The sequence below is a fragment of the Colossoma macropomum genome, unplaced genomic scaffold (assembly GCF_904425465.1).
Source record: "Colossoma macropomum unplaced genomic scaffold, Colossoma_macropomum, whole genome shotgun sequence".
NCBI lineage: Eukaryota > Metazoa > Chordata > Actinopteri > Characiformes > Serrasalmidae > Colossoma > Colossoma macropomum.
This window is the reverse complement of record NW_023494790.1, coordinates 36,148,327-36,173,931: the sequence shown is the minus strand read 5'-3', so window position 1 is coordinate 36,173,931 and position 25,605 is coordinate 36,148,327. Positions and strand designations below refer to the sequence as shown.

Genomic DNA, 25,605 nt, shown 5'->3' with positions numbered 1-25,605 from the left:
ATTACTGCTACTGAGTGCTGATTGATTAGCATTACTGCTACTGAGTGCTGATTGGTTAACATTACTGCTACTGAGTGCTGATTGATTAGCATTACTGCTACTGACCGCTGATTGGTTAGCATTACTGCTACTGAGTGCTACTGACCGCTGAGTGCTACTGACCGCTGATTGGTTAACATTACTGCTACTGAGTGCTCGTTGGTTAGCATTACTGCTACTGAGTGCTGATTGATTAGCATTACTGCTACTGAGTGCTGATTGGTTAACATTACTGTTACTGAGTGCTGATTGATTAGCATTACTGCTACTGACCGCTGATTGGTTAACATTACTGCTAGTGAGTGCTCGTTGGTTAGCATTACTGCTACTGAGTGCTACTGACCGCTGAGCGCTACTGACCGCTGATTGGTTAACATTACTGCTAGTGAGTGCTCGTTGGTTAGCATTACTGCTACTGAGTGCTGATTGATTAGCATTACTGTTACTGAGTGCTGATTGATTAGTATTACTGTTACTGAGTGCTGATTGATTAGCATTACTGCTACTGAGTGCTGATTGGTTGGTGAGCGGAGCAGCTCATTGGCTGTTCACGCTCACTGACGTCATAACGTACATGAGGTGCCGTTTTAAACTCTTATAACTCAGGAGTTCAAAAGCTCTTAAAAATATAACAGCAGTGTTAAAATGTTTTATGCTGTTCTGTGTTCAGGAAGTGAATCTATTCTTTTACATTAAAAATGTTTCAGCATTTATAAACTATGATTTTGCTCAAATGGTCCATATTAACCCATTCATTTTGGACTCGCTCGGGGCGCCCTCTAGCGTTTGAGAAACCCGGATAACAATGCAGAGTGGCAGTTCTCCTCTCTCTGGTGAGGAAAAGAGCGAGAGTGAAGTGAACTTCCGGGTGTTCGGTTTGAAGCGGAGTGATCCATCTCGCTGCTCTCGTCACTCTCTCACTGTCTCGGTGCTGCTGTTTGTGTAACGCTACAGAGACCCGAATAAAGCCGAAATAAACACGAACATCTGCGGCTCCATAGTCCCGTGTCCGCCACTAAAGCACTGACCGGCTCTCAGGAGTCGCTAAGCGCCCGTTCGTGTCGTGTTTCGCTCCAATGGCTTGACAGAGCGGATATTCGCCTCGCCGTGCCTTGTAGTTGACAGAGGCCTGACAGCTCCAGCGGCTGCTGCTCCAGCTCCAGCATGGCTCCGGGACTATGGGCCGTGGCGGCCGCCGCGCTGCTGCTGCTGCTGGCGGGCCCCGGCGGCGCCTCGCAGGGCGATAAGGAGCCGGTTTACCGGGACTGCGTGAAGCAGTGCAGCCGAACCAACTGCACTGGAGCCCGGCTGAGAGGCTTCCAGTCCGCGCAGCCTCCGTACATGGCGCTCACAGGTGAGGGTTTATTTTGTTTTTAATGTATAATAATTTAATTTCATGTATTGTTTTATACTATAGTTAATTTACTATGATTTATTTATCTATGCATGTTTAATTATACTGTCCACATTTTACTAAAAGACAGGTAAACCTTATATATACACTCACTGTCCATTTTATCAGCTCCACTGACCATATAGGAGCACTTTGTAGTCCATCTGTTTCTCTGCATACTATGTTAGCCCCCTTTTACCCTGTTCTTCAGTGGTCAGGACCCCCATTGACCCTCACAAGCAGGTACTATTTGGGTGGTGGATCATTCTCAGCACTGCAGTAACACTGACGTGGTGGTGGTGTGTTAGTGTGTGTTGTGCTGGTCTGAGTGGATCAGACACAGCAGTGCTGCTGGAGTGTTTAAACACTGTGTCCACTCACTGTCCACTCTATTAGACACTCCTACCTTGTTGGTCCACCTTGTAGATGTAAAGTCAGAGACGATAGCTCATCTGCTGCTGCACAATTGGTGTTGGTCATCCTCTAGTCCTTCATCAGTGGTCACAGGACGCTGTTGGCTGGATATTTTTGGTTGGTGGACTATTCTCGGTCCAGCAGCACTGCTGTGTCTGATCCACTCGTACCATCACAACACACATCAGTGTAACTGCAGTGCTGAGAATGACCCACCACCCAAATAATACCTGCTCTGTGGGGGTCCTGGGGGGTCCTGACCACTGAAGAACAGGGTGACAAAGTATGCAGAGAGGTCTAGAAGGGTGTAATCTTTAGCTAATGGTCAGTGTGGTCAGTGCAGGACTGAAGCTGGAAGCACTGACATAAACAGTACAGCCAGGTGAGGGGGCCAACAAAGGGGGGCCAGTGTCGGGGGTCTTTTCAGATGTTTTTGAAAGCTGTGGTTTGTATTTCTGTGAGTGGACTGTTGCAGCTGAAGCTCATCGGTTTGCTCGGAAAAGTGTTCAACACTAACGCAGGCAGGTTCTCTCTTAAAGGGGAACTCCACTGAATTTTCAAAATTTCTGCATAATTCACTCATTAAGATGTAAACACAGTCATTCAGAGTGGTTTGGTCTGAAACGCTCAGTTTTTAGAGAAACCTAATGAGTCAGAATTGTTCACAGTGGTGGTGATAGGAACCAGACGTCCACCTCTAAAAGCTCCCTCACAGAAAGTTACTACATGACATGGTTATAAATTCACTGCCTGATGACTGAGACACTGAATTATGATAGTTTTGTGATAATGTTTTAGCCAAAAATGTCTTGTTAACCCATTCATGGTGGATGGATACATGCAGGGTGTTCTAAGGCAAAATAGTCCCCCCCAAAAAAATATTTTTTCAGATTTACCCTATTTTACCATCATCAACATTTATTATAAAACTCAGAAGACAGGTTCAGTAGTGGTTTTGGATGGTAAATAAAATGGCTGTATTTGTAGACATTATGACGCCTGGTTTCATTCACCACCACTGTCGGTCCGTAAGTTTCTCTACCACTAATCATTTCACATCAAGCCACTCTGAATGACTTTATTTCCACCTCAGCCACTGAATTATGCAGAAATTTCCCCATTTAAAGGAACTGTTTGGCAACACTGCAGGCTAACGCTGCTAACAAACATTAGACATCAATAGTCACCCAAATATCTCAGACTGTTTGTGTAAAAATAATCACTAAACCTTCTCTCTGCTCACTCAGACCACATCCAGGTCTTAAGTGATGTTGTGCAGACTTGTTGATGTAGTTTAGAACACAGTATGATTCACTGTTGGCTATGAAAATGAATAAAACCTGTTGGCGGCCGCTTTAAACAACAGGGCTTGTGTTCACAAACCGCCTCAAGACTCTGAGTGTTTACATTTCACGGTAAATTAATTTTATAAAGCAGTTTTAACACACCCTACATTGACCAAAGTGCTGTCCATAAAATTAGCACAATAAATACATATGAGACACAAAAATACACTTCATAAGACAATTCAAAAGAAAAACAAGAGTCACTAAAACACTAAAACACCAAATATATACCGCTACACTACATTATACTGCTCCCTAAACCACAAACACAAGCCTGCGCCGCCTTAATGAAGCCCTCCGAGCTGTTTGAAAGACATTTTGGTGATGTATTTTTACAGAAATGATTTTGGCTATTTGGGTGACTATTGATTTCTAGTGTTTGTTAGCGACATTAGCCTTGCCGCTCCAGTGCTAAACTAAAGACGCAAAATTTGGTCTACAAACATGTCTTTGCTCATCGACTACATCTACACACTTGAAAAAGATGGTTCTTCAAGGGTTCTTTAAAAAAGAAAATGGTTCTAGATAGAACCATGAACATTCAAAGAACCCTTTGCGTGATTAAAGGGTTCTTTGCGTCATAAAAAGGGTTCTTCAGATTGATAGTGTGTTTTAAATGGTTCTATATAGAACCTTTCTAAAAAATGTTCTATATAGAACCAAAAAGGGTTCTTTTATTGTAACAAGCCTGACGTCATAACAATACAAGAGCTATATCAGTTTGAGCCAAAGTCCGATCCTGAAAGTCATGTAGAACCAGTCGGTAGAGACGATCTACCTTTGCAAGCGAGACAGGAGCTGGACGTTCCAGAGCGGAACCTTTTACTTTGTAGCTCTGTGTGCGTGGACAGGCCGAGCTGGCCGGTGAGCGGGCCGAGCTGGCCAGTGGGCGGGCACTACGGACTGTGTTATGGGATTGCGTCATCTTGTAACAAAGGAAAAGGGCTGGAATTCCAACGAGGCGTAAAATCAGCACAATGAATACACTAAAGACAATTCAAAAGAAAAACAACACCTAAAAATGAGAAATGAGGAGTCAACAGACATAAATCACCAAAACACAGACACTAAAACGCTTTATATAAGTCGCTGATGTCGCAACAAAACCTCGTATCTCCTAACTGGTAACTTTACAGGAGAAGGAAAAACATACTTTACTTTTAATGTAAGTCAATGGAACCAGACTTTTTTTCAAGTAGCTTTGGGCCGTTTCTTTTAGTCCGTTCATCATGAAATTTACACACAATGTAAAAGGCAACAAGTCTGTTCAAATTATGTCAAAACCTGAAAAACGACAAAAACCGAGATACAAGGTTTTGATCTGACAGCAGCGAAATCCTGCCTACACCTATTTATACTGTTTCATTAACCACATCGACAAGCCTGCGCCACCTTAACAAACCTTAACAAACGGGCCACCTTAACAAACGGGCGGGCAGGTTGGGAGGTGTTGTGGTGATGTATTTTTACAGAAATGATTTGGGCTATTTGGGTGACTATTGAATTCTAGTGATTGTTAGCGACATTAGCCTCGTCGCTCTAATGCTAAACTATAGGCACAAAATTTGGTTTCCAGGTGTGTCTTTGCTCATCAACAACATCTACGTTGCAGCTCTCTTGTGTGCGGGCGGGCCGAGCTGGCCCGTGGGCGGGCAGTACGGACTGTGTTACGGGATTGCGTCATCTTGTAACAAAGGAAAAGGGCTGGAATTCCAACGAGGCGTTACAGGCAGCTGAGAAAAGTGGTTTCTGTAGGACTGAGTTTCTCCCTCTGGAGTAACTTTGAGCTTTGTGGTTTTGCAGAACGTTTACATGCACAAAAATCTGCACCACACTGAAGGAAAGAGGAAAACAGAAAAGCATAATAGGTCCTCTTTAAGAGTGTAGATGGTGCAGGTGAGCTGAGGATGGACAGCACGTCCTCACCTTTGCTGAATTTCTGGTTTTTCCTGACGGGCGTGTCCAACAGCGACCTCAGTCTGTTTTGGGCCTTCTGTTTCAAAGTGAGGCACAGACTGAAGAGGCATAAAAATAAAAAAGTGTAAATGTTCACATTAAAAATCCTCTCTGATTTTAACTACATATTTAAATTAGTATATAATAGCATTCATGTACATGATATACATGTGCATGTATATTATTTACAGTCCTTTAATAACGTTCATTTTTCACCATCACCTGCAGAAAGCACATATATTTAATGTAAAATTACGTTGAATTTTCAAATATAATATCAAATTTTTCATTATTTATTGTGTCCAATCTTTACAGCTTCGATTCCAATGCAGGGATCATTTTCCACACCTCCAAAGTTCAGTCTTAGAAGTTGGTTGATCATTTTCTGAACTAATCAAACACATTCAGTGATGTTGAGGTCTGGACTCTGGGGTGGCCAGTCCATTGTTCTGAGAACACCAGCAGCTTCTTTGTTTGATTTCAGATGTTCTTCTTTTAGTCTATATAGTGTTTCAAGAGATTATTACAGAAACAATTTTGGCTATTTGGGTGACTAATGAATTCTAGTGTTTGTTAGCAACATTAGCCTCGCCGCTCCAGTGCTAAACTAAAGAAGCAAACATGTCTTTGTTCATCGACAACACACTTAAAAGTTCGTTCTTCAAGGGTTCTTTTGTAAAGAAAATAGTTCTAGATAGAACCTTGAACATTCAAAGAGCCCTTTACGTGATTGTGTTATTATTAGTGTGTTTTATATGGTTCTATATAGAACCTTTTTAAAAATGGGGTTCTTTGATTGTAATAATCCTGACATTGTAACAATAGAAGCACCCTTTTTGGTGCTATATAGAATGCTTTTCATAAAGGTTCTATATAGAACCATCTACAGCACATTCTTCATCAATCTGAGGAACCATTTCACGAGGCAAAGAACCCTTTAATCATGGAAACATGGAGAACACCAGCAGCTTCTTCTTTCAATTGTTTTTCTCTTTGGTCTATATATATACATATATATTTTTTCAATTTAAAGTGAAAATACATATGTAAGACCCAACAAGCGTGAAGGTTCGGATCATTATGTGGTTTAAGGTTTGGGCCATAGTGTTCAATATTTTATATTTCTTTAATATTTAGTGTAGTATTTGGGTTATGAATGGTTATAGTTGTCCAGAAAAGCCTGTATAGGTTTTACTGCACACATAAGCTGTCATTAAGAAACGGTCATTAAGAATGTGTCTGACCAAAGCTTGTTGCTCTTTCAGGCTGGACGTGTCGCGATGACTGCCGGTACCAGTGCATGTGGACCACAGTGGGCCTGTACCAGGCCGAAGGCTACAGAGTACCTCAGTTCCACGGGAAGGTTGGTGACAGCGCCTTTAAAGGGCCCGTATCAAGGAAAACTGAGTTTTCCTCACTTTTATGATGAGTTTGAACTGGTAATCACTGTCTGTGTTTACATACAAAGATTTTTGCCAATCCGATTGAATACATTTCGATTATAGTTGAAGACTGAGGTGTTTATTCTCTCTACTTAACAATCTGATGAAAATCTCTGTTTACATGCTCACTACAAGTAATCAGATCCAAAATTACGTGCACCACTTAGTGTAGACGTTACCATGACAACCAGCATCACGTGAGTCCAGCCAGAGCAAGATGAGCAGCAGTGAGCAGTGCTTGTGTTTTTAACTGCTTTAAAATGATGTCAGACTCAGGAAAACGTCCTTCACATGTCCCTATTAAAGAAGGCCGAGAGGAAGACGTCGTGTTCTGAGACACATAAGCTGGACGTCCGTCCCACCGCCGTCTTTTAAAGATCAGAGCATAAACTTCGTCTCCTCTGCAGACCAGTTTCTGCTCCGCCGTGTTGAACGGTATAAACTTTCACTATGACGTGACGAACATGATCAGAAATTAAACTTTCCGATAGGGAATGTAATCAGATACAGACGTTTACACGGATGTTATTCTTCTATTTAACAGATTATTTACAGGATTACCCACCTCGATCAATCAGATAGAAACTGCATTCCGAAAGGCCTTTTAAGGTGTTTACATGGACATATTCTTTTCCGATTGAGCTATTAGTCGGATTATTAATGGATTATCAGGCTGCATGTAAACGTGGCTGCTGTTAAAGTTTTAAGACCTACTGTTTCACTCTGCAGTCCATACAGTCCATATACAAAAACTAATTTTATAATTTCATTTCATAGTTTTTGTGACGTCAAAAAAACAATGTGTATTCGCCTAGTCAGCCTACAGCGGTTTAGCTCCGCCCATTCACTTTGAAGTTACATTGAGTGTTTCAGCTTAGACTGCTTTTTTTAATGAGCTTCAATACAGGGCAGAACAGCTCATTTGCATATGCCATTCTTAAAGGGGCAGTAACAAAATATGCTTGTTTAATTCTGAGGGGGGGATAAAGAAAGGTTAGAAATGGTCATGCAAATATGAATTATGACTGTTTTGGCGCATAAAACCACACAAATGTTGTAAGTGAATTTCTGGGAAAGTTTTAAATAAAAAGGAAAATGTAGGATATGGACCTTTTAAACAGGATGAGATGACTTTAAAGGAATAGTCTGGTGAAAAGTACGCAGTTTTACCTCCTGACCCTAAATGTAGTTCATCATTCAGGACACGTTTGGTGTCTGAAGTTTGCATCTGACATTTTAGCACTCTGAGGCTAATGTAGCTAACAAGTAATGGAAGCGTATGTACACCAGTTAGCATTGTACAAACACCATCTCTACCCTCTCAGAAATAAAGGTAGTAAACTGTCTCTGGGGCAGTGCCCCTCTTGTCACTGGGGTGGAACCCTCAAGGGTCCATCTCAGTACCTTTAGTCAGGGAACATAACTGAACCATAATCCACTGAAATGATAAGTTCTAAGCTGTACTGACTCCACACACCCCGTCTCGTCTCCAGGCTTTTATTTTACTGTTCTGTTTTAAAACATTCAGTTATGAAAAGGTACAAATACGAACTTTTCACCTGGAAAAACTTATTTAAGGTTCACAATCAGACCTTAAAACCACTGTTGGAGCTTTGAGGGAACATTTACACTGTTTGTACCTTGATTAATTAAAAATGAACCTTTATTTCTAACAGTGTAAATCATCTCACACTCCAAGCTGTTTAATAGCTAGAATTATGTGGAAGCTTAATTAATTAATATTAATATTATCCATCTTTACAGGTAACAGTATGGCGTTTCTGCCAGTTTCTTTATTGTGTGGTCACTGTGTCTCTTCGTCCTCTCTCTCTGTGTAGTGGCCGTTTGCGCGGTTCCTGTGTTTTGAGGAGCCGGCGTCGGCCTTGGCGTCTCTGCTGAACGGCCTGGCCTGCCTGCTCATGCTGCTCCGCTACCGCAGCGCCGTCCCCCGCCAGAGCCCCATGTACCACACCATCACCGCCTTCTCACTGGTGAGACCACCAGCCTGTGTCCGTTTGAGTTTGGAGCGAGCGCCAGAATCAGAGCTCCGTTCAAAAGTTTGGAATCAGTTGGATGTTTATAGTTTGTACTGTGTAGTTAAAGTATTATAAGCTTGATACCACAAAGTGTTCTTAGATGCTTTATTGAGTACTTCAACTGCAATTAGGTATTAAATGGTAAATAATATAGTAAATATTATACTTAAGATATTAATCTTAAGATGTGATCATCATTATAGAGATATGAGGCTTTCTGTATGTTAATATTATTATAAGATATTAATTTTATTATGTTTTCATTCTGGATATTAATTTTATTAAAACTTCAATGTAAATATTAATGTTATTAGAACATCATTCTAGATAGAAATTTTATTAGAAATTCATGCTGGATATTATTCAGACTTAATTCAGGATGTAACGTTTTATGTAACCTTAATCTGAATGTTAAATGTATTTATTTATAGATATTATATTTATTATAACATTTTTCTGAATATAAATTAAAAGTTTTAAACTCTATTCTGGGTATTCATTTTATAACGATTGAATTCTAGATATTAATTTTATTAACATTTTATTTTGGGTGTTTGTTTCTAAATAACTGAATTCTAGGTAATGAGCTTTATTAGAACTTTATTCTCTACATTAAATTTATTATAACTTCATTCTGAATATATGTTTTTATTGCTTTCTGGATATTAGTTTTATTAAAGATTCATTCTGAATATTAATGTTATTACAGCTGCATTCTGGATATTTATTTTATGATCATTTAATTCTAAATATTAATGTAATTACATCTGTATTCTGGATATTATTTAATAATTTAATTCTAGATATTAATTTTATTAAACCTTCATTTTGAGTGTTTATTTCTTAATAACTGATTACTGGATATTTTTTTTAGAACTTTTAGAACTTAATTCTCTTAAATTTAATACAGTTAATTACATTTAATAAAATTTATTATGACTTAATTCTGAATATAAATGTTATTATTAATTTTGGACATTTAGTTTTTTTCTTAAGATTAGATTCATTCTTAATATTAATCTAATTACAACTACATTCTGGATATTTATTTTGTGATAATTTAATTCTAGATATTAACTTTATTAAACTTTCATCTTGAGTGCTTGTTTCTTAATAACTGAATATTGGATATTAACTTTATTAGAACTTAATTCCCTATGTTAAATTTATTATAACTTCATTCTGAATATAAATGTTTTTATTGCTTTCTGGATATTAGTTTTATTAAAGATTAATTCTGAATATTAATGTTATTACAGCTGCATTCTGGATATTTTATAATAATTTAATTCTAGATATTAACTTTATTAAACCTTTGTTTTGAGTGTTTATTTCTTAATAACTGATTACTGGATATGAACTTTAGAACTTAATTTTCTTAAATTTAATGAAATTAATTTGTCATTTTTGCTTTCTGGATATTAGTTTTATTAAAGCTTCATTCTGAATCTTAATGTAATTACAGCTGCATCCTGCATATTAATGGGTAATGTTTTTAGTTCTATATGTTATTTAATTCTAGACGTAAAACATTATTAGAACGTTCTTGATCTACAGTTCTGCTACTGTTCATCGTTCTGGACACATCGAACGTTTTTCTGTGAATTATTTGAACCCTTTCAAGTAACATAGTACTGACATATTATAATCATAAACGTAAATTCATCTTCAGCAGCATTTCTGTCTGTCTGTCTGTCTGTCCGTCTCCTGTAGGTGTCCCTGAATGCCTGGTTTTGGTCTACAGTGTTCCACACTAGAGACACGTATCTGACTGAGGTACTGGAGGCTTCATCACTTCAGTGAAAGGATTAAAGGCCCTCATCCTTTAATTGTCTTGTATTGTATTATTTCCTAAACGACAAACTGAGCAAAATTCATATGTTGGACCTTTACAATGCAATAAGCTGTAATACCAGCGTGAACTATCAGCAGTGATAAACCCAGCTTTGATAAAAGCTTTCATAACCCAGAACAAACACTGAAATATCTGACTGTGATATTTCCTGTTGTCGTTTTGCAGAAGATGGACTATTTCTGTGCATCAGCGGTCATCCTCTACTCCATCTACCTGTGCTGCGTCAGGTGAGGGAAGTCAAAAAAACAAGTCAAGGACTGAGGTTCTGTTAAAGACATAAATAAGAGGAGGGCATCACCATGCTGTAAAGCAATAAGAAAGTTAGTGCAGGAAATCATAATAGTACAAAGAGATTTCATCAGTGAATTATATATTTTATATAAATATATTGATATAATCTTGAAATATGGGACATATGTACATAAAGATATGTCTGAGGAGATCAGATAGAAGATAATCCACTGGCAGAATGAAGGAGAAAGTCAAAGTAAAATAAGTGAAAAAAAACAGGAGTTTCCAAAACTGGAGCTCAAAAACTGATTAAAAGCTACACACAAAATGGGGCTCCTAACAACCACCTGGAAGAGCTGGTAGACCCCAAAACAGCCCCCATCAGATAAACAGCACTTAAAGCTTTCATCTCTGAGAGAGAGGAGAAAATCAAGCTGCTTCAGATCTGAAAACATCCACAGGTGTTTCTGTCCATCCTTCCACTGTGAGAAGACGACTCAGCGCTGTGGGTCTGAAAGGATGTGAAGAACCTCACTGAGAAAAGGAGACGGACACATCAAACAAAGAAGCTGAACAATGGACTGACCACCCCAGACTCTTAAAAAATGATGGTTCTTAAAGGGTTCTTTAGTAAAGAAAATGGTTCTGTATAGAACCATGAACACTTGCATGACTGAAGGGTTCATGCGAAAGGGCTCTATAGATTAATGGTCCCTTTTAAAAATGGTTCTATGTGGCACCAGAAAGGTTCTGCTGTTGTTACGGTGTCAAGCTTGTAATAATAGAAGAACTCTTTTGGGTGCTATATAGAACTTTTTCGAAAAAGTTCTATATAGAACCATCTACAGCACATTCTTCATCAATCTGAAGAACGCTTTCATGATGGAAAGAACCCTTTAGTCATGCCAAGGGTTCTTTGAGTGTTCATGGCTCTATATAGAACCGTTTTCTTTACAAAAGAACCCTTGAAGAACCATCTTTATTAAGTGTGTGGATGTAGTCGATGAGCAAAGACATGTTTGGAGTCCAAATTTTACTTAGCAATTTAGTTTAGCACTGGGGCGGCGAGGCTAATGTCGCTAACAAACACTAGAATTCAATAGTCACCCAAACAGACCGAAAGAACCATTGAAGAACCGTCATTTTTAAGAGTACAGAGTGTTTAAGAGTCCAGACCTCAACATCACTGGATATGTTTGGGATTATTTGGTTGGTGAGAAGCAGAAAATGCTGAAACAACTTCTAAGACTGAACTTTGGAGGTTTCTTGACTGAAAATCTGTTCAAAATAACCTGAAAACCTGAAAAATAACTTGTACTTAATAGCCATTTTGATTGGATATTCAATAAATTAAGGGTGGTCTCTGACTTTTGCACAGTACTGTAAGTGTGTATTATAAATGAATGATTTACATATGTGCACAGCAGTGAATAAGGAAGTTTATAATTGGGTCCATCAGTGACGGAGTTTTGTGTGTGTATTACAGGACGCTGGGTTTGCGGCGGCCGGGAGTTTCCAGCATGGTGGGAGTTCTGCTCATCCTGGCTTTCACCTCCCACGTCTCCTATCTCACCTTCGTCAGCTTCGACTACGGATACAACATGGCGGCCAACGCCACTATAGGTCAGACATTCTGAAACACCACATGGCTGTGCAGCCGGAAGCGCTCGCTCTGTCCTTCCTCTCTCTGTTCATCTGTTGTTTTTGGCTCGTTTTGTTGTTGGTGTCCCTTTTCATGTCTGTGAGGGATGTTAGTCTTACACCAGTTGGGTGTTATAAGAGTGAATCTGATCTCAGAGCAGCTCTTTGTTTGGCAGACTTGCATTGTCCATACTGAGGTACTGGATAGTTGAGTAAGAACACTGGCTAATACACAGCCTGGTCCAGGAAGAACAGTCGCTAATACTCTAACTAGTCCAGGAAGAAGACTCGCTAATACTCAGCCTGGTCCAGGAAGAACAGTCGCTAATACTCTAACTAGTCCAGGAAGAAGACTCGCTAATACGCTAACTAGTCCAGGAAGAAGACTCACTAATACTCTAACTAGTTCAGGAAGAAGACTCGCTAATACGCTAACTAGTCCAGGAAGAAGACTCACTAATACTCTAACCAGTCCAGGAAGAAGACTCGCTAATACGCTAACTAGTCCAGGAAGAAGACTCGCTAATACTCTAACTAGTCCAGGAAGAAGACTCACTAATACTCTAACTAGTCCAGGAAGAAGACTTGCTAATACGCTAACTAGTCCAGGAAGAAGACTTGCTAATACTCTAACTAGTCTAGGAAGAAGACTTGCTAATACTCTAACTAGTCCAGGAAGAAGACTTGCTAATACTCTAACTAGTCCAGGAAGAACACTGTCTAATACTCTAGCTAGTCCAGGAGGAACACTGGCTGATGTAAAACTACCATTGCACCCATATTTAGTACAGTTACAGTTGTATGCTGGCACACTTGCTCACACATTCTAGTAAAACTAGTGGAAACTACCAGTCAGTCAATGCTTAGTACAGTAAAAACTACACATGACAGAGCTTTGTCACCCGTGTAATGCTAATGGTTTTATCGTGTTTGATTTTGCACCTCCTCCACCTGGTCCTTTGTTTTTTTGCAAATGCTGAGTAATAAAATCATTTTACTCATAGTTTTTCCCAGCCGTTTTTAAATGACGCACTGCTGTTTTGCTGGTGCGATTTGTTTATTCCAGCTTGTTTGCAAATGATACAGATTGTGTATCATGAAAACATCGTCAAGCTTTGGGATGTTATGTTTTGGCCATATTGACCGTCCGTATGTAGAGCCTTTCCTTCAAGAACCATGTGTAGAAGTGACACTCTGATTCTCTGACGCTTATCTGTAAGTACTGTAACTCTGCTGGCACTTTGGTCATTGTTTTGCAGTTTGTAAGCCCATCTAATCCTCTTATGAGACAGAGTGCTTAAGATAATGAGCTTTGAACCGTTAAGTCTTTCTACTCTACACCTCCTGGGTTCAGTTTTGAAGGCATCTGCCTTTGCACTTTTTCTGAAAATGCCTATGCGTTTTTTTCATTTTGGCATAACTGTGTATTTCAAAATTGGAAATCCTTACATTTTATTATGAAAACTGCAGTTATTCCTTGTCATGTTTGAAGTAAACTGTTAGGAGCCATTTAACAGTTGTTTGCTAATGGGAAATTATTGCTTGAAGTACATGTTGACGTGCAAAATTTGAGCTAGCCATTCTCTAGCCCTTCATCTGACCACAGAGCCGCTCTTTGCTGGACATTTTGAGTGGTGGACCACTCTCAGCCCAGCATTGACATTGGTGGGAAGCCCCCAGCAGCACCACTGTGGCTACCAGTGTCACTGTTGTGCTGAGACAGCAGTCCTGTGGTCAGAAACTGACCAATGGTGAAGCCATCTACAGTCTATGTAATTGCACACCTATGTAGTGGACCTATAAAGTTTCTAATAAAGTGGCCAGCCCTATATTTTTTTGCTTACTGATTTCTCAGATTACGTGTTCTGACCTTGTAGTGGACAATGTACCTGGTCTTACTGTGTCCGTTTCCTCCAGGCATGATAAACCTGCTGTGGTGGCTGGGCTGGTGCTGGCAGAACCGGAGGACACTGCCCTACTGGTGGAAGTGTGGAGTGGTGGTGGTGCTGCTGCACGGCCTGGCCCTGCTGGAGCTCCTCGATTTCCCGCCACTCTTCTGGGTGCTGGACGCCCATGCCGTCTGGCACCTCAGCACTGTACCCGTCCACTTCCTCTTCTACAGGTACCACGTCTCACTCTCCTTTACAGTAGATAACACATTTGGCGTCGTCGTTCACCCAGCAAATGTTTGGTGTGGTCATTCACCCAGCATATGTTTAGTGTGGTCAATCCCCAAACACATGCTTGGTGTGGTCAGTCACCCAACACATGCTAGGTGTGGTCAATCACCCAACATGTCGACATTGTGACTCCTGGTTCCATTCAGCACCACTATAAAGAAATCTAAGGTTTTGTTCACACAGCAGGTAAAAGTGGCCCAAATCCGATCTTTTTCTTCATATGTGACACAGATGTGTGTCTGTGTGTCAGTGTGAACAGATAAACACACTGAATCTGACAATTTCATTTCCGATTTGAGACGCTTTCATATGTGGTACTGAAATCCGATCCGCATCCGATCTGCGGCAATGCAACTCAGTCTGAACAGTCAGATTGGAATTCATGCAACTTTTACGTCAATCCAACTCGACATTCGTCATCATTTTGAGCTGCTGAGACTCATAAACATCTGGGCTGATGTTTCTGTACAAAAAACTAGAAGAGACTCATCAAAACCCTTCGTGTTTGAAGAGATTTTGAAAGAAATACCGAACACGGTCGTAGGAGAACGAGGCTGCAGCGTCACAGAACAGTTAAAAGTCTTAAAGCAGAGTTTAAAGAATCCGAGGACGCGAACCAAAGAAGTGACCGTGCCCTTTTTCAGCTTGAACACATTCTGGGTGATGAGCCCAGCTGTCAGTCAGTGAAGCTTCATGATGGCTCCTGTGATGCTGGCGAAGATGAAGCTGATCCTCCGGGAGCGACTGACGTTCGTTGGCAGTTGTGATTGTTTACCTCTGGATGAGCCGTGAAGCAGCGTGACGCTCTGCTCTTTAGGAGCTGATCTGTTCAGACTGATGTCGCATACAGATCACATTTAAAAGATAGTGTGAAGGCCAAACAAAAAAAATTGGATTTGGTGAGAAAATCAGATTTGGGCCACTTTTACCTGCTGTGTGAACGTAACTTAAGTTGGCAAGGTTCTCTACCCTTAACATCAAACCACTCTGAATGACTTTGTTTACATCTCAGTGACTGAATTATACAGAAATTTTGAAAAATCTGTTAAATTCCCCTTCAAAAGTTTTCTCGAAATGTAAGAGTCTAGCAAGCTGTGCCAAACATCTCCATTTCTGCTGGTAATAAGCTAAAATGTGGCCTTATAAACAGACATTTGTTTTCTCTGCCAGTGTGTGGCTTAATAAAAGTAGTAACCGTGTCAGTTATTCAAGTGGCTTTTCTGTTCTCAGATATTTTGATTCCACAATATTTGATAAATTTAGTGATATTTGCTCCAGTGCAAAACTAAAGAAGCAAACTTCAGACACCAGACATGTCTTGGCTGATTGACAGCATTTGGTGTTTCTGTTTTTTTGTCTAAACTGTTGCATTAATTAGAACTGTTCACCTGTTTTGACCTCCACTGCCCTGCGTTCTTAGTTTCCTGATAGACGACAGCCTCCACCTCCTCAACACAGAGAAGATCGGAGTCAAGCTGGAATAGGAGGAGCCGGTCTCAGAGCCCCGCCCCCTCCTCTCATCTCCCTCCAATCAGGGCAAGCGGGAGCCGGAGTGGGATGGGTCTCAGTCTCTGTGGTCGCCTGCATGACTCCCGTGGCCAACTTTGTGAATTCCATCTGAGTTTGTTTGTTTGTTTGTTTGTTTACAGTTCACTTTTTACTGAATTTCTGTATTCTGCTATGGACGGAAGAGAATTTCTTCTTTTATTTGTTTTCTCCCCCATCTGCCTCCTGTTAGGAACTTGATTGACGTCTGCATCTGCCAAGCTTTGCCTTGATTCGAAGCGCGACGACGGCTCAGTTATGTGGTCTAATTTTAGCGTTTTATGATTACGTTTTGCTGGATGTTTGAATTCAGGAGGGGTTTTTAAGTGAAAAGTCCAGTGTAGTGTCTTTGGGGTCTGAGGCCCCCTGTGCGTTTTGGATGTCCTCAGGTTGCAGTACCGGCAACGACCAGCAGAGGGGAGAAGAGTTCTTCTCCTGGTGAGACACAGAGTTCTACTAAATCCAAATGTCTGCAGACCACAAGCAAAGATTTGATTATGTAGATGTAGCTAAAAGGACCCCTGAAGCTTTTTTTGTTGATCTGAGGGGAAACTTGAAATCTTCTTAAGACTAAGTGTGGGATGGAGTGTATATATGTAGTGCTTGTGGCTCTTCTACTTGTGCCCTTCATTATAAGTTGAAAACTGGAGTGCTAACGTAGGTAAAAAGAGATGGGATGGCGAGAGAGTCTAATCTGCGATGAGCGTGAACGAGAAGTTTGCCATTTTGCTTTGCCTGTAACTTTTTGCCTTTAATTTTAATTTGCTTTGCCACTTGTTGGTGGGTTTATCTCATTGCTGCTTTATCTCGGATACATTTTACCCTTTTTTTCATTCCATTTGTTATTTTATTTTGCTGTGTAACTTTGGTTTCACATTGCTGATCACGAGGTGCTTTTATTTTGCATTTTCCTTCAGGTTATTTGACCATTAAGTGGTTTCATTTGTTCACCTGGGATGCCTTTGGAGGAGTGTATTTGAGTGGGGGGTGGTAAAAGAGGGATCAGTAGTGAGGTGTGGGGTGTTGGGGTGTGTGTGTGTGTGTGTGTGTGTGTGCGGATGTGTACCTGTGTGGTTTTAGCCTTTTTTGTGTGTCAGTGTAACACTGCACTCTTACCTCTAGTTTTTTTTTGCTCTACCATTCACAGTGACTGAGCCCTAACTAAGCTAAATAACCCTTCCAAGCTCCGCCCACAAATGCACTCCTTTGTAACTACTGGACAAGCGTCAGCAAACTGATGACAAACCGTAGCTGATGTCCGATGTGTTCAGTGTTCTCCTTCAGTGTAATCTGGGCGGTCAAAGGCTGTGTCCCAATTCAGGGGCTGCATCCTTTGAATGATGTGGTCTATGAAGGTGTGTCCCCGAAGGCTGTGTTGACCCATGGAGGCTGAACTGAAATGAGACGATCTGCTCTACGGCGGATATCCTGTTTGTGTCACAGCACCGCTGTTCTCACCCTTAACGCTGCGTCATGTAATGCAGCTCCTTTTAAGTTCTTTTAAAGTTCTTTAAATTGGAGACAGAAACTTTGATTTTAGTTTTTTTATTTTAACTTTTTATTATTTTTAATTTATTAGAGTTGGAGATGCTTCTGTCTGTTCCTTGCTCCCTAAAACAAAACGAAATGTTTGACCACACTGGCTTTTTTTAACATATCTATTGTTAGCAATTCGACTCAGTTTAAACCCAGTACTTACATTTAAAGTGACTCCCGCCGCCATGTTCTCGAATCCTCGCCGCCACACAGTGAACCTCGGTATATGTTGGCTGGTCCACCCGTTGGACCCTTCGTTGCCATGGGAAAGAAGGACACGTTTCTCGGCCGCATGTGAAGGAGCCTTCGAAATGGGACAGCCTAGTCGCACTGCTGTGACGCAATCGGCCTTCAAATGCAGCCTCCGAAGGACGCAGCCCCTGAATTGGGACGCAGCTATAATCTTGGGGACACAAGCAGTATCCTCACCAGTCACAAGGTCGGTGTTGGTTGTCGGGCCCACACAGCTTTAACAAAACCTCATTCCCTTACAGTCTCTGTGCCTGAGTCAAAGAAACACTTACCATGCGAAAGCTAACCTAGCACGCATAACTGTACTGCTGCCCACTCGTCCGTTCATTCATTCAGCCGGCCACACCAGCGTTCCCTGGATGCACATCCAGCAGTGAAGTGAATAAGAACCTACTTTAAGACGTCGCTGGACCTACTGCACTACCTGTAGTGCCGGTTTCAATCATATGTCTTCATTCATGCTGTTGTGTTCAGGTCTGCTTCAGTGGCATAGCAGGTTGGGAGTGTTGGACTTTGGTCACTCACGCAGGACCACGCTCGGACACTCTCAGATAGGTCTGATTGGTGCTTTTATTATATTTCTGTCTTGTTTTTTCCAGACTTTGCTGGATGTTTAAATTAACTTTTAGTTTTCCCTGAAACTTTAAAATACCTCAGAATTCCTGTCCTGGCCAGAACAGCACCAATAAGAGTCCTTAGGCTAGACCCCTAACGCTATATTCGCCTACTACCTCTGTAACACGATTCAAATGTAAGATGACAGTAGCTAATTGAGTAGGCTACTATGCTAACTTAGCTAGCAATGTTAAAAAGCAGCAAAAGCGCCTGAAGTTTCTGCTTAACCTGTCTATCAAATGATTATTTTTCATAAAAAACATAAACGCCCGATCTAGCCTAGAACGTTTCCATCTCAATATAAACCTGTTTTGAAATGTTAATATTTTTAGAAATATTAACACATATTAACACGTTCTGAGTTGACAGATTTTGACCAAAACCGAGCCATGCGTTACCGTTTATCGTTAGGTTGAAAAGATTTTTTATAATTTAACTTGTAAAGCTTTGTAAGTTGTGTGTCTTAACCATATTAGCAAATCCGGGCCTAAGCAGGTTTCCTCTATGAGAACAAAAGAATGGCGGCTATCGCTGGATCCTCTGAATTACGCGGCTGTTCAGTAGTCAAAACATGAATAATGCTACATACGTACTACAAACAAGCTGGCGCTCCTGCGCACTGACATAACGGCATATCTACAAGTGTAGCCTAAAACTGGTAGAAGCAACATTTGACAAAGCTTGGTGGTTAACTTGGAGTATTTTGGTGAGGTCTTATGTCAGTTTAGCGCATGTGTCGGTCAATGCTAGGTTGCATGTAGCGTAAGTCGTATTTCAGCTTCCTTAATGACCTCAAAATTCCAAAAATTCGGCAACGTTCTGAGGAAAAATGTTAGTACGGCAAATCATATCAGCTTTGGAACGTTTCCATTCTATTTCAATTCAGCCTAGAACTGCCAAATCAACTAGCATTTCACAGAGCTTGGTGGTTAGCCTGGGGTATTTTGGTGAGATGGCTAATCTTGTGATGTCAGTGTTGGAACGTTTTTGTTTACCACGTTAGCGGAACACCGTTCATTTTCCTGAAAGGGAAAACTAGCTTTGGCCCAGAGCTGCTACGGGTGACGCCGACTGCAGAACGACGTCACGACTTGAGAGGTCTATTAAGGAACGTGTTTGTGGGCAGAGCTTGGATAGGCCAACTCTAATACTCATCATCAACAGAATGTCTTCTTTCCGCCTCTGCCTTATCTCGTCTGGTCACACGCGGCTCTGCGTTGGTGCCCTGTGTCTCGTCTCTTCATTGACAGCGCAGCGCAAACCACCACTTTCTGGTGCCGCGTAGCTTCTCTGCCTTCTTCTCTGATCTGTCGGAAAGACGTGAACGTTTGGCCGCCTGTCTTTGTTCCAAATTGCCACTTGTGCACTTTTGTGTGTGTGAGTGTGTGTGTGTGAGTGTGTGTGTGAGAGAGTGTGTGTGTGTGTGTGTATGTGTGTGTGTGTGTGAGTAAGCATGCTCGGCTGGTGGGTAAATATAGCCTCTTCGAGAGGCTAAAAAGGGTAGAAGAGGCGATAGATGTTTAGAAGCGGGGGGGGGGCTCCGAGGGTATTCATAAACGGGACAGTGGAAAGGCTCGGAGGGAATCTCAGATGTGTTTAACCCCTTAAACTGCAGGCATCACATAAACATTCAGACTCACTGCTCAGTAGCGGCTACAGATCATTTAGCAACTACTATTAAAGGCCCGTCCTACATGTTTCATTTTAATTTATGTCCTCGAGGTCTACTTGTGACATTTGTGTGGTTTTTATTTACCAAAAGGAGTCATGATTCATTTATACATGACCATCTGACCTCTGTTAATCCCTTAGAATTAAACAGGCTGTTTTAGTTAGTTAGTTTTAGGGCTGGCCCGAATAGATTGAATACTCTAGAACATTCTCATGAGTTTATGGAGTCGGAGGCTGTTTTAAACCAAACATTTTACTTGCCCTGTGCTTGTTTACTTGCTATTCAACTAATTATGGTTCATTATGATACAGAAATATTGTCGTTTTTAAGGGTGGAATTGAGAACTTGTTCAGCTACTTGTTCAGAAACCCCGCCGAGTATTCCAAGCCTGTAAAATGCTATTCGGGCCGGCCCGAATGACTTTAAAACTAAAATAATGTGAATGATTTCTGTTCCGATTGGCTGCCCTGTATTATGCCTCATGGAAATGGGCGGGGCTAAACTGCTGAACATTTTTGTGACATCATAAAAGCCCATCTGCTGCTGCACAGTTTGTGTTGGTCATCCTCTAGTCATTCATCAGTGGTCACAGGACGCTGCCCACAGGACGCTGTTGGCTGGATATTTTTGGATGGTGGACTATTCTCAGTCCAGCAGTGACACTGAGGTGTTTAAAAACTCCAGCAGCACTGCTGTGTCTGATCCACTCAGACCAGCGCAACACACACTAACACACCACCATCACGTCAGTGTTACTGCAGTGCTGAGAATGATCCACCACCCAAATAGTACCTGCTCTGTGAGGGTCCATGGGGCTCCTGACCACTGAAGAACAGGGTAAAAGGGGGCTAACAAAGTATCAGAGAAACAGATGGACTACAGTCTGTAACTGTAGAACTACAAAGTGCACCTATATAGTAAGTGGAGCTGATAAAATGGACAATGAGTGTAGAAACAAGGAGGTGGTCATAATGTTACGCCTGACCGGTGTATATAGACTGTATAGGCTAAAGAGTGAATGATAACTTTTTAAAACTACAAAAATGTATTTTATTTCAAATGAGTTCCATGATTTGGGCCTTTCACACTATAATGTAATAGTAGTTACTGAATAATTCATACCAGATAATTTGCAGTCACTGCAGTTTAAGGGTTTTTCAGCAGGTAGCACTGTAATATTGATCATAGGAACCAACGGTGAGGATGTTGTTGTTTTTATTTTTACTGTTATTATTATTTTTATTATGGTCTTGTTTTAACAATCAAGCTCACTGAGACTGCCACATATTCCTTCTGTCTTAAACGGGGTGGGTGGGTGGGAGGGGATCATCTTGACTCTGGTCTCGGGTGGGGTCACCACCTTTTTACATTGTGCATGCTGAACTTCTTCAACCTCGCTTCGTGTGTTGGCCAGGTGAAACAAGGAGAGGGAGAGTGACCGCTGGTTATAATCTGAAAATGAGCAAGACGTGCTATGGGGATAAGGTTTTTTTGGGTTCTCTTTTGTTTAAATATATATATATATATATGAATATATATTTTTCTTGCCTTTTTAATTACATTTTGTCAGATATATATTGCCATGTTGAATGAAATGAATGGATATTGTTGATTTAATGGTCATTTTACGGCAGTAGTTCAACATTTGGTCCATTAAAAGTACAAATATTTTACATTTTTGGATCATCAGTCCTGAATTGTTTGTCACAGACTGAAAACCAACCAACAGCAACACAAAAGAAAATCGTTTTTAAATCCTTTCCTACTTTTTTTGTTCTTATTCAAGCTACCAGCTTGAATCTTCTTGTTTCTCTCAGAAAAGGTGGACACATGGTGACCCTGCTGAAAAAACAACACAGACCAGCATCAGTTCCATGCTGGTCTAAGCTGGTTTGTGTTGGTTTATACTGGTCTAGTGCAAGATATACTGGTTTTGCTGGTGACCAGTCATGTTGGTTTATGCTAATTTGTTTTTTAGCACCCTGCTGACTGTATGCCACTGGTGAACCACCCAGATTACTGTCCTGCGTACAAGGTCTTAGTATTTTTTAATCTCCCCAAACAGAATTTAAATGCACTCAGACTTTTATTTTGGAAAATCAGCTAAGACAAATATTACAAACTACTGAGAGAAAAAAATGGTTAGGCCTGATATAAAATGTTTTTTTTTAAAGTTGACACTGTTTTGAATTTAAATTATTGGTTAGCCAACCGGCGATGGTCAGCTGCTGTTAGCTAGCTGTGGTTAGCTAACCGGCGATTGTTAGCTCCTGTTAGCTAGCTGTGATTAGCTAACTGGCGTTGGTTAGCTGCTGTTAACTAGCTGTAGCTAGCTAACCGGCGATGGTTAGCTCCTGTTAGCTAGCTGTGATTAGCTAACCGGCGTTGGTTAGCTGCTGTTAACTAACTGTAGCTAGCTAACCGGCGATGGTTAGCTCCTGTTAGCTAGCTGTGATTAGCTAACTGGCGTTGGTTAGCTGCTGTTAACTAGCTGTAGCTAGCTAACCGGCGATGGTTAGCTCCTGTTAGCTAGCTGTGATTAGCTAACCGGCGTTGGTTAGCTGCTGTTAACTAGCTGTAGCTAGCTAACTGGCGATGGTTAGCTCCTGTTAGCTAGCTGTGATTAGCTAACCGGCGTTGGTTAGCTGCTGTTAACTAGCTGTAGCTAGCTAACCGGCGATGGTTAGCTCCTGTTAGCTAGCTGTGATTAGCTAACCGGCGTTAGTTAGCTCCTGTTAGCTGCTGCTGTTTGTTAGCTGCTGTGCTACACGTTTGTTGGCTACACCGACGTTAATCATCAATGGTGCTGGCAGTTTAAACTGCACTGAGACAGAAAATGGGTTCAGATGACTTTGTGTACGTAGAAAAAGAGGAATTCACTGCTAAAATGTTGAATTATCGCTTCAGTGACCAATCAGATTCACCTCCCTCTTCACCAGCCCATCTGTTTAGTGAGACCACCCGAAGGCTCCATGTCGTTTTGCCCTGTGCACATACATCCTGCTCTCTTTCTCTCTTCTTCTGTCGCTCTTTCTTTCTCTCTTTCTCTCTCTCTTCTCTGAATGGTGATGCACATTTCTCTCCCTTCTACTGCACCACACCTAGATGTGTGTAAAAGAAGCTTTAAGAAGGAAAATGAATAAAGTTGTTCTCTATTAACGTTTGTGTCTTCGTCCTTTGTTTCGTGGCCTCCTCACAGAGTTCTTGTGGCCCAGTTTAACGTTTGAGAACCAAAGTGTGGAATTCCGAGGAATGATAAGAGCCTGACTGATATATCGGTTAGCTGATGTTATCGGCCAACTGACAACAGGCAATCATTTTTATTTTCAATAAGCAATGCAAAACACAGCCATTCAAGGTGATGTGGTAACTCTGAACACTAAAAACCATCATATTTAAAATAAGACAACAGAATAACATGTTAGAACACAAGATCATTTCTATGTGGAGAACCGATGAAACATAAGAACTAATAGTCCACTGTAGTCGTGCGTCATTCTGTAGTCCTCATTATGCCCATATTAGGAACTCCGGGGTCTGAGCTGCATTTCTCTATGGCCAGAATGAATAGGGTTTTCGAAAAATCGCCTCTAGCGCCCCCTGTGTTAAATAATAATGTCCAGAACCTGAAACGTTTTGTCCTGTGTACATTCTTCTCCCAAATACCACTGGATCCTCTGAATTACGAGCTCAATAAAGAGCTTTAATACTAATATTTCTACATGCGAGCTAAAGCTACTGCGCATCAATTTGATGTCACTAAACTACACGAAACTAAGGCGGGCTGTGGCGGTGCTCTGACGAGCTGTGCTGCCTTATTGAACTGATCAACTGTTGCGCATATTTACGGGTATAGCCGTAGGATAACTTCTAAACTTCTCGATGGTTCACACTTGTTTAGGTAAGTGACTCAAATCTGTCATTAATGTGATGAACCGGCGTCCTGAAATGACCCTCATGAGCTCATCCTACTCAGTAACGTCACGTGAGTGAATCACGTTCATCATCAGCACAAACTAACGAGCAGAACGAGCTTCGCTGAGAAGATAATTAACTCTGATCAGCTCTCAGCTTCATTATTAGAGCGAGACGAAGGAGAAAAAGGTGAGATGAGCTGCTTTTTCACCGTTTACAGGCTTTAACTTCTGTTCGGCGCTGTTGCCATGGTAACGCTGAATGATGGTGGAAAAAAAGCATCTGAATTCCGATCTGAGCGTCTCATTAAGGTCGCATGGCCATGAATCGGATACGTATCCGATCTAGGACCACATATGAAAGTGGCTCGGGTCGGATTTGAAAAGGTCAGATTTGCGTGTCCACACAGCTCTGAAAACATCAGATCTGAGTCACATTAGGGCAAAAAATTGGATTTGTGCCACTTCAGCCTGGTAATGTGAACGTAGACTTACAAGCCTAATACAGTTTGAGCCTCATTTACAGATAGAGAGAAGAAAAACTGAAAACAAGTCAGAGTTTATCAAAAGGCCTTCATTTGCCACAAATGATGAGCAGAGGTCTTTTAACATTACGTTAAAGTTTACATGCACAGAGGTTTGTTTAACATGCAAAGAGTTTTGACAAAAAGTCAAAAATATGTGACAATATATGACCTATGGTGCTTGGACCCCTAATAATCTTTACTTACATAGCATATTTCATACATTACAAATGCAGCTCAACGTGCTTGACAATACATAATAAAAACAACAGAGGGAGAAGAGAAAAAAGATATAAATAAAATAAATCAATAATAAAAATGCAACAAATAAAAGCAATAGAGTAGAAATAAAAATACAATATAAATACAGCTAACAAGAAAGTAAAAGTAATATTCCAGTAAAAACAAGGGAAACAATAAAAAACTAGTTAACGCTAAAGTAAAGAAATACGTTTTTAAATATTTTTTAAAACACTGACAGAAGGAGTCTGACGGATGTTCTTGGTAATGTGTTCCAGATCTTTAGTACATAAAAACAGAACCTCTCTGCTCTTTTGAAGCTTCATACGTGGAATATGGAGAAGCAGCACTAGTCGATCTTAAATCTCATCATCTATCAGCACTCAGAAATGTATGAAGCTGCTAAAGCATTAAGCGATTTAATAAATAGTAGTAAAATTTTATGGTCGATTCTAAAGGAAACAGGCAGCCGGTGCAGTGATGCTAAAACTGCTCTAATACGATCCTGTTTTCTAGTCCGTGTTTAAATTCTTGCTGCTGCATTTTGCACAACTTGTAGTTTGTTTGTTATACTTGCAGGACGTCTTATGAACAAAGCATTACAGCAGTCAAGTCAAGAAAAAAACAAAAGCATGGATCAAAATCTTAGCATCCTGCAAACAGAGCTAAGGTTGAACTCATGTTATATTTCCTTAAATGATAAAAAGCTGTTTTGGTAATATTATTAATATGTAATATTAATATATTATTAATGTTTTATTTGTAGAGCCAGAT

At 40.7% G+C, this 25,605-nt stretch overlaps 1 protein-coding gene across 1 annotated transcript; it reads left to right on the top strand.

The window, feature by feature from the left end:
- The first annotated feature begins 916 nt into the window (after positions 1-916).
- On the top strand, positions 917-19,560 carry pgap3 (post-GPI attachment to proteins phospholipase 3). Its single transcript, XM_036573233.1, has 8 exons — positions 917-1,393; positions 6,414-6,511; positions 8,429-8,581; positions 10,340-10,402; positions 10,647-10,708; positions 12,199-12,335; positions 14,271-14,475; positions 15,954-19,560. Exons 1-8 carry the CDS (start codon positions 1,204-1,206, stop codon positions 16,015-16,017), a joined length of 972 nt encoding a protein of 323 aa, XP_036429126.1. The 5' UTR covers positions 917-1,203; the 3' UTR covers positions 16,018-19,560.
- The last annotated feature ends 6,045 nt before the right edge of the window (positions 19,561-25,605 follow it).

Bases quoted from the DNA above. Each gene is read 5' to 3' on its own strand.
- pgap3 (XM_036573233.1), top strand. From the start codon at position 1,204: ATGGCTCCGGGACTATGGGCCGTGGCGGCCGCCGCGCTGCTGCTGCTG. The intron at 1,394-6,413 runs GTGAGGGTTTAT...TTGCTCTTTCAG, and splicing joins TCCGTACATGGCGCTCACAG to GCTGGACGTGTCGCGATGAC. The intron at 8,582-10,339 runs GTGAGACCACCA...CGTCTCCTGTAG, and splicing joins CCATCACCGCCTTCTCACTG to GTGTCCCTGAATGCCTGGTT.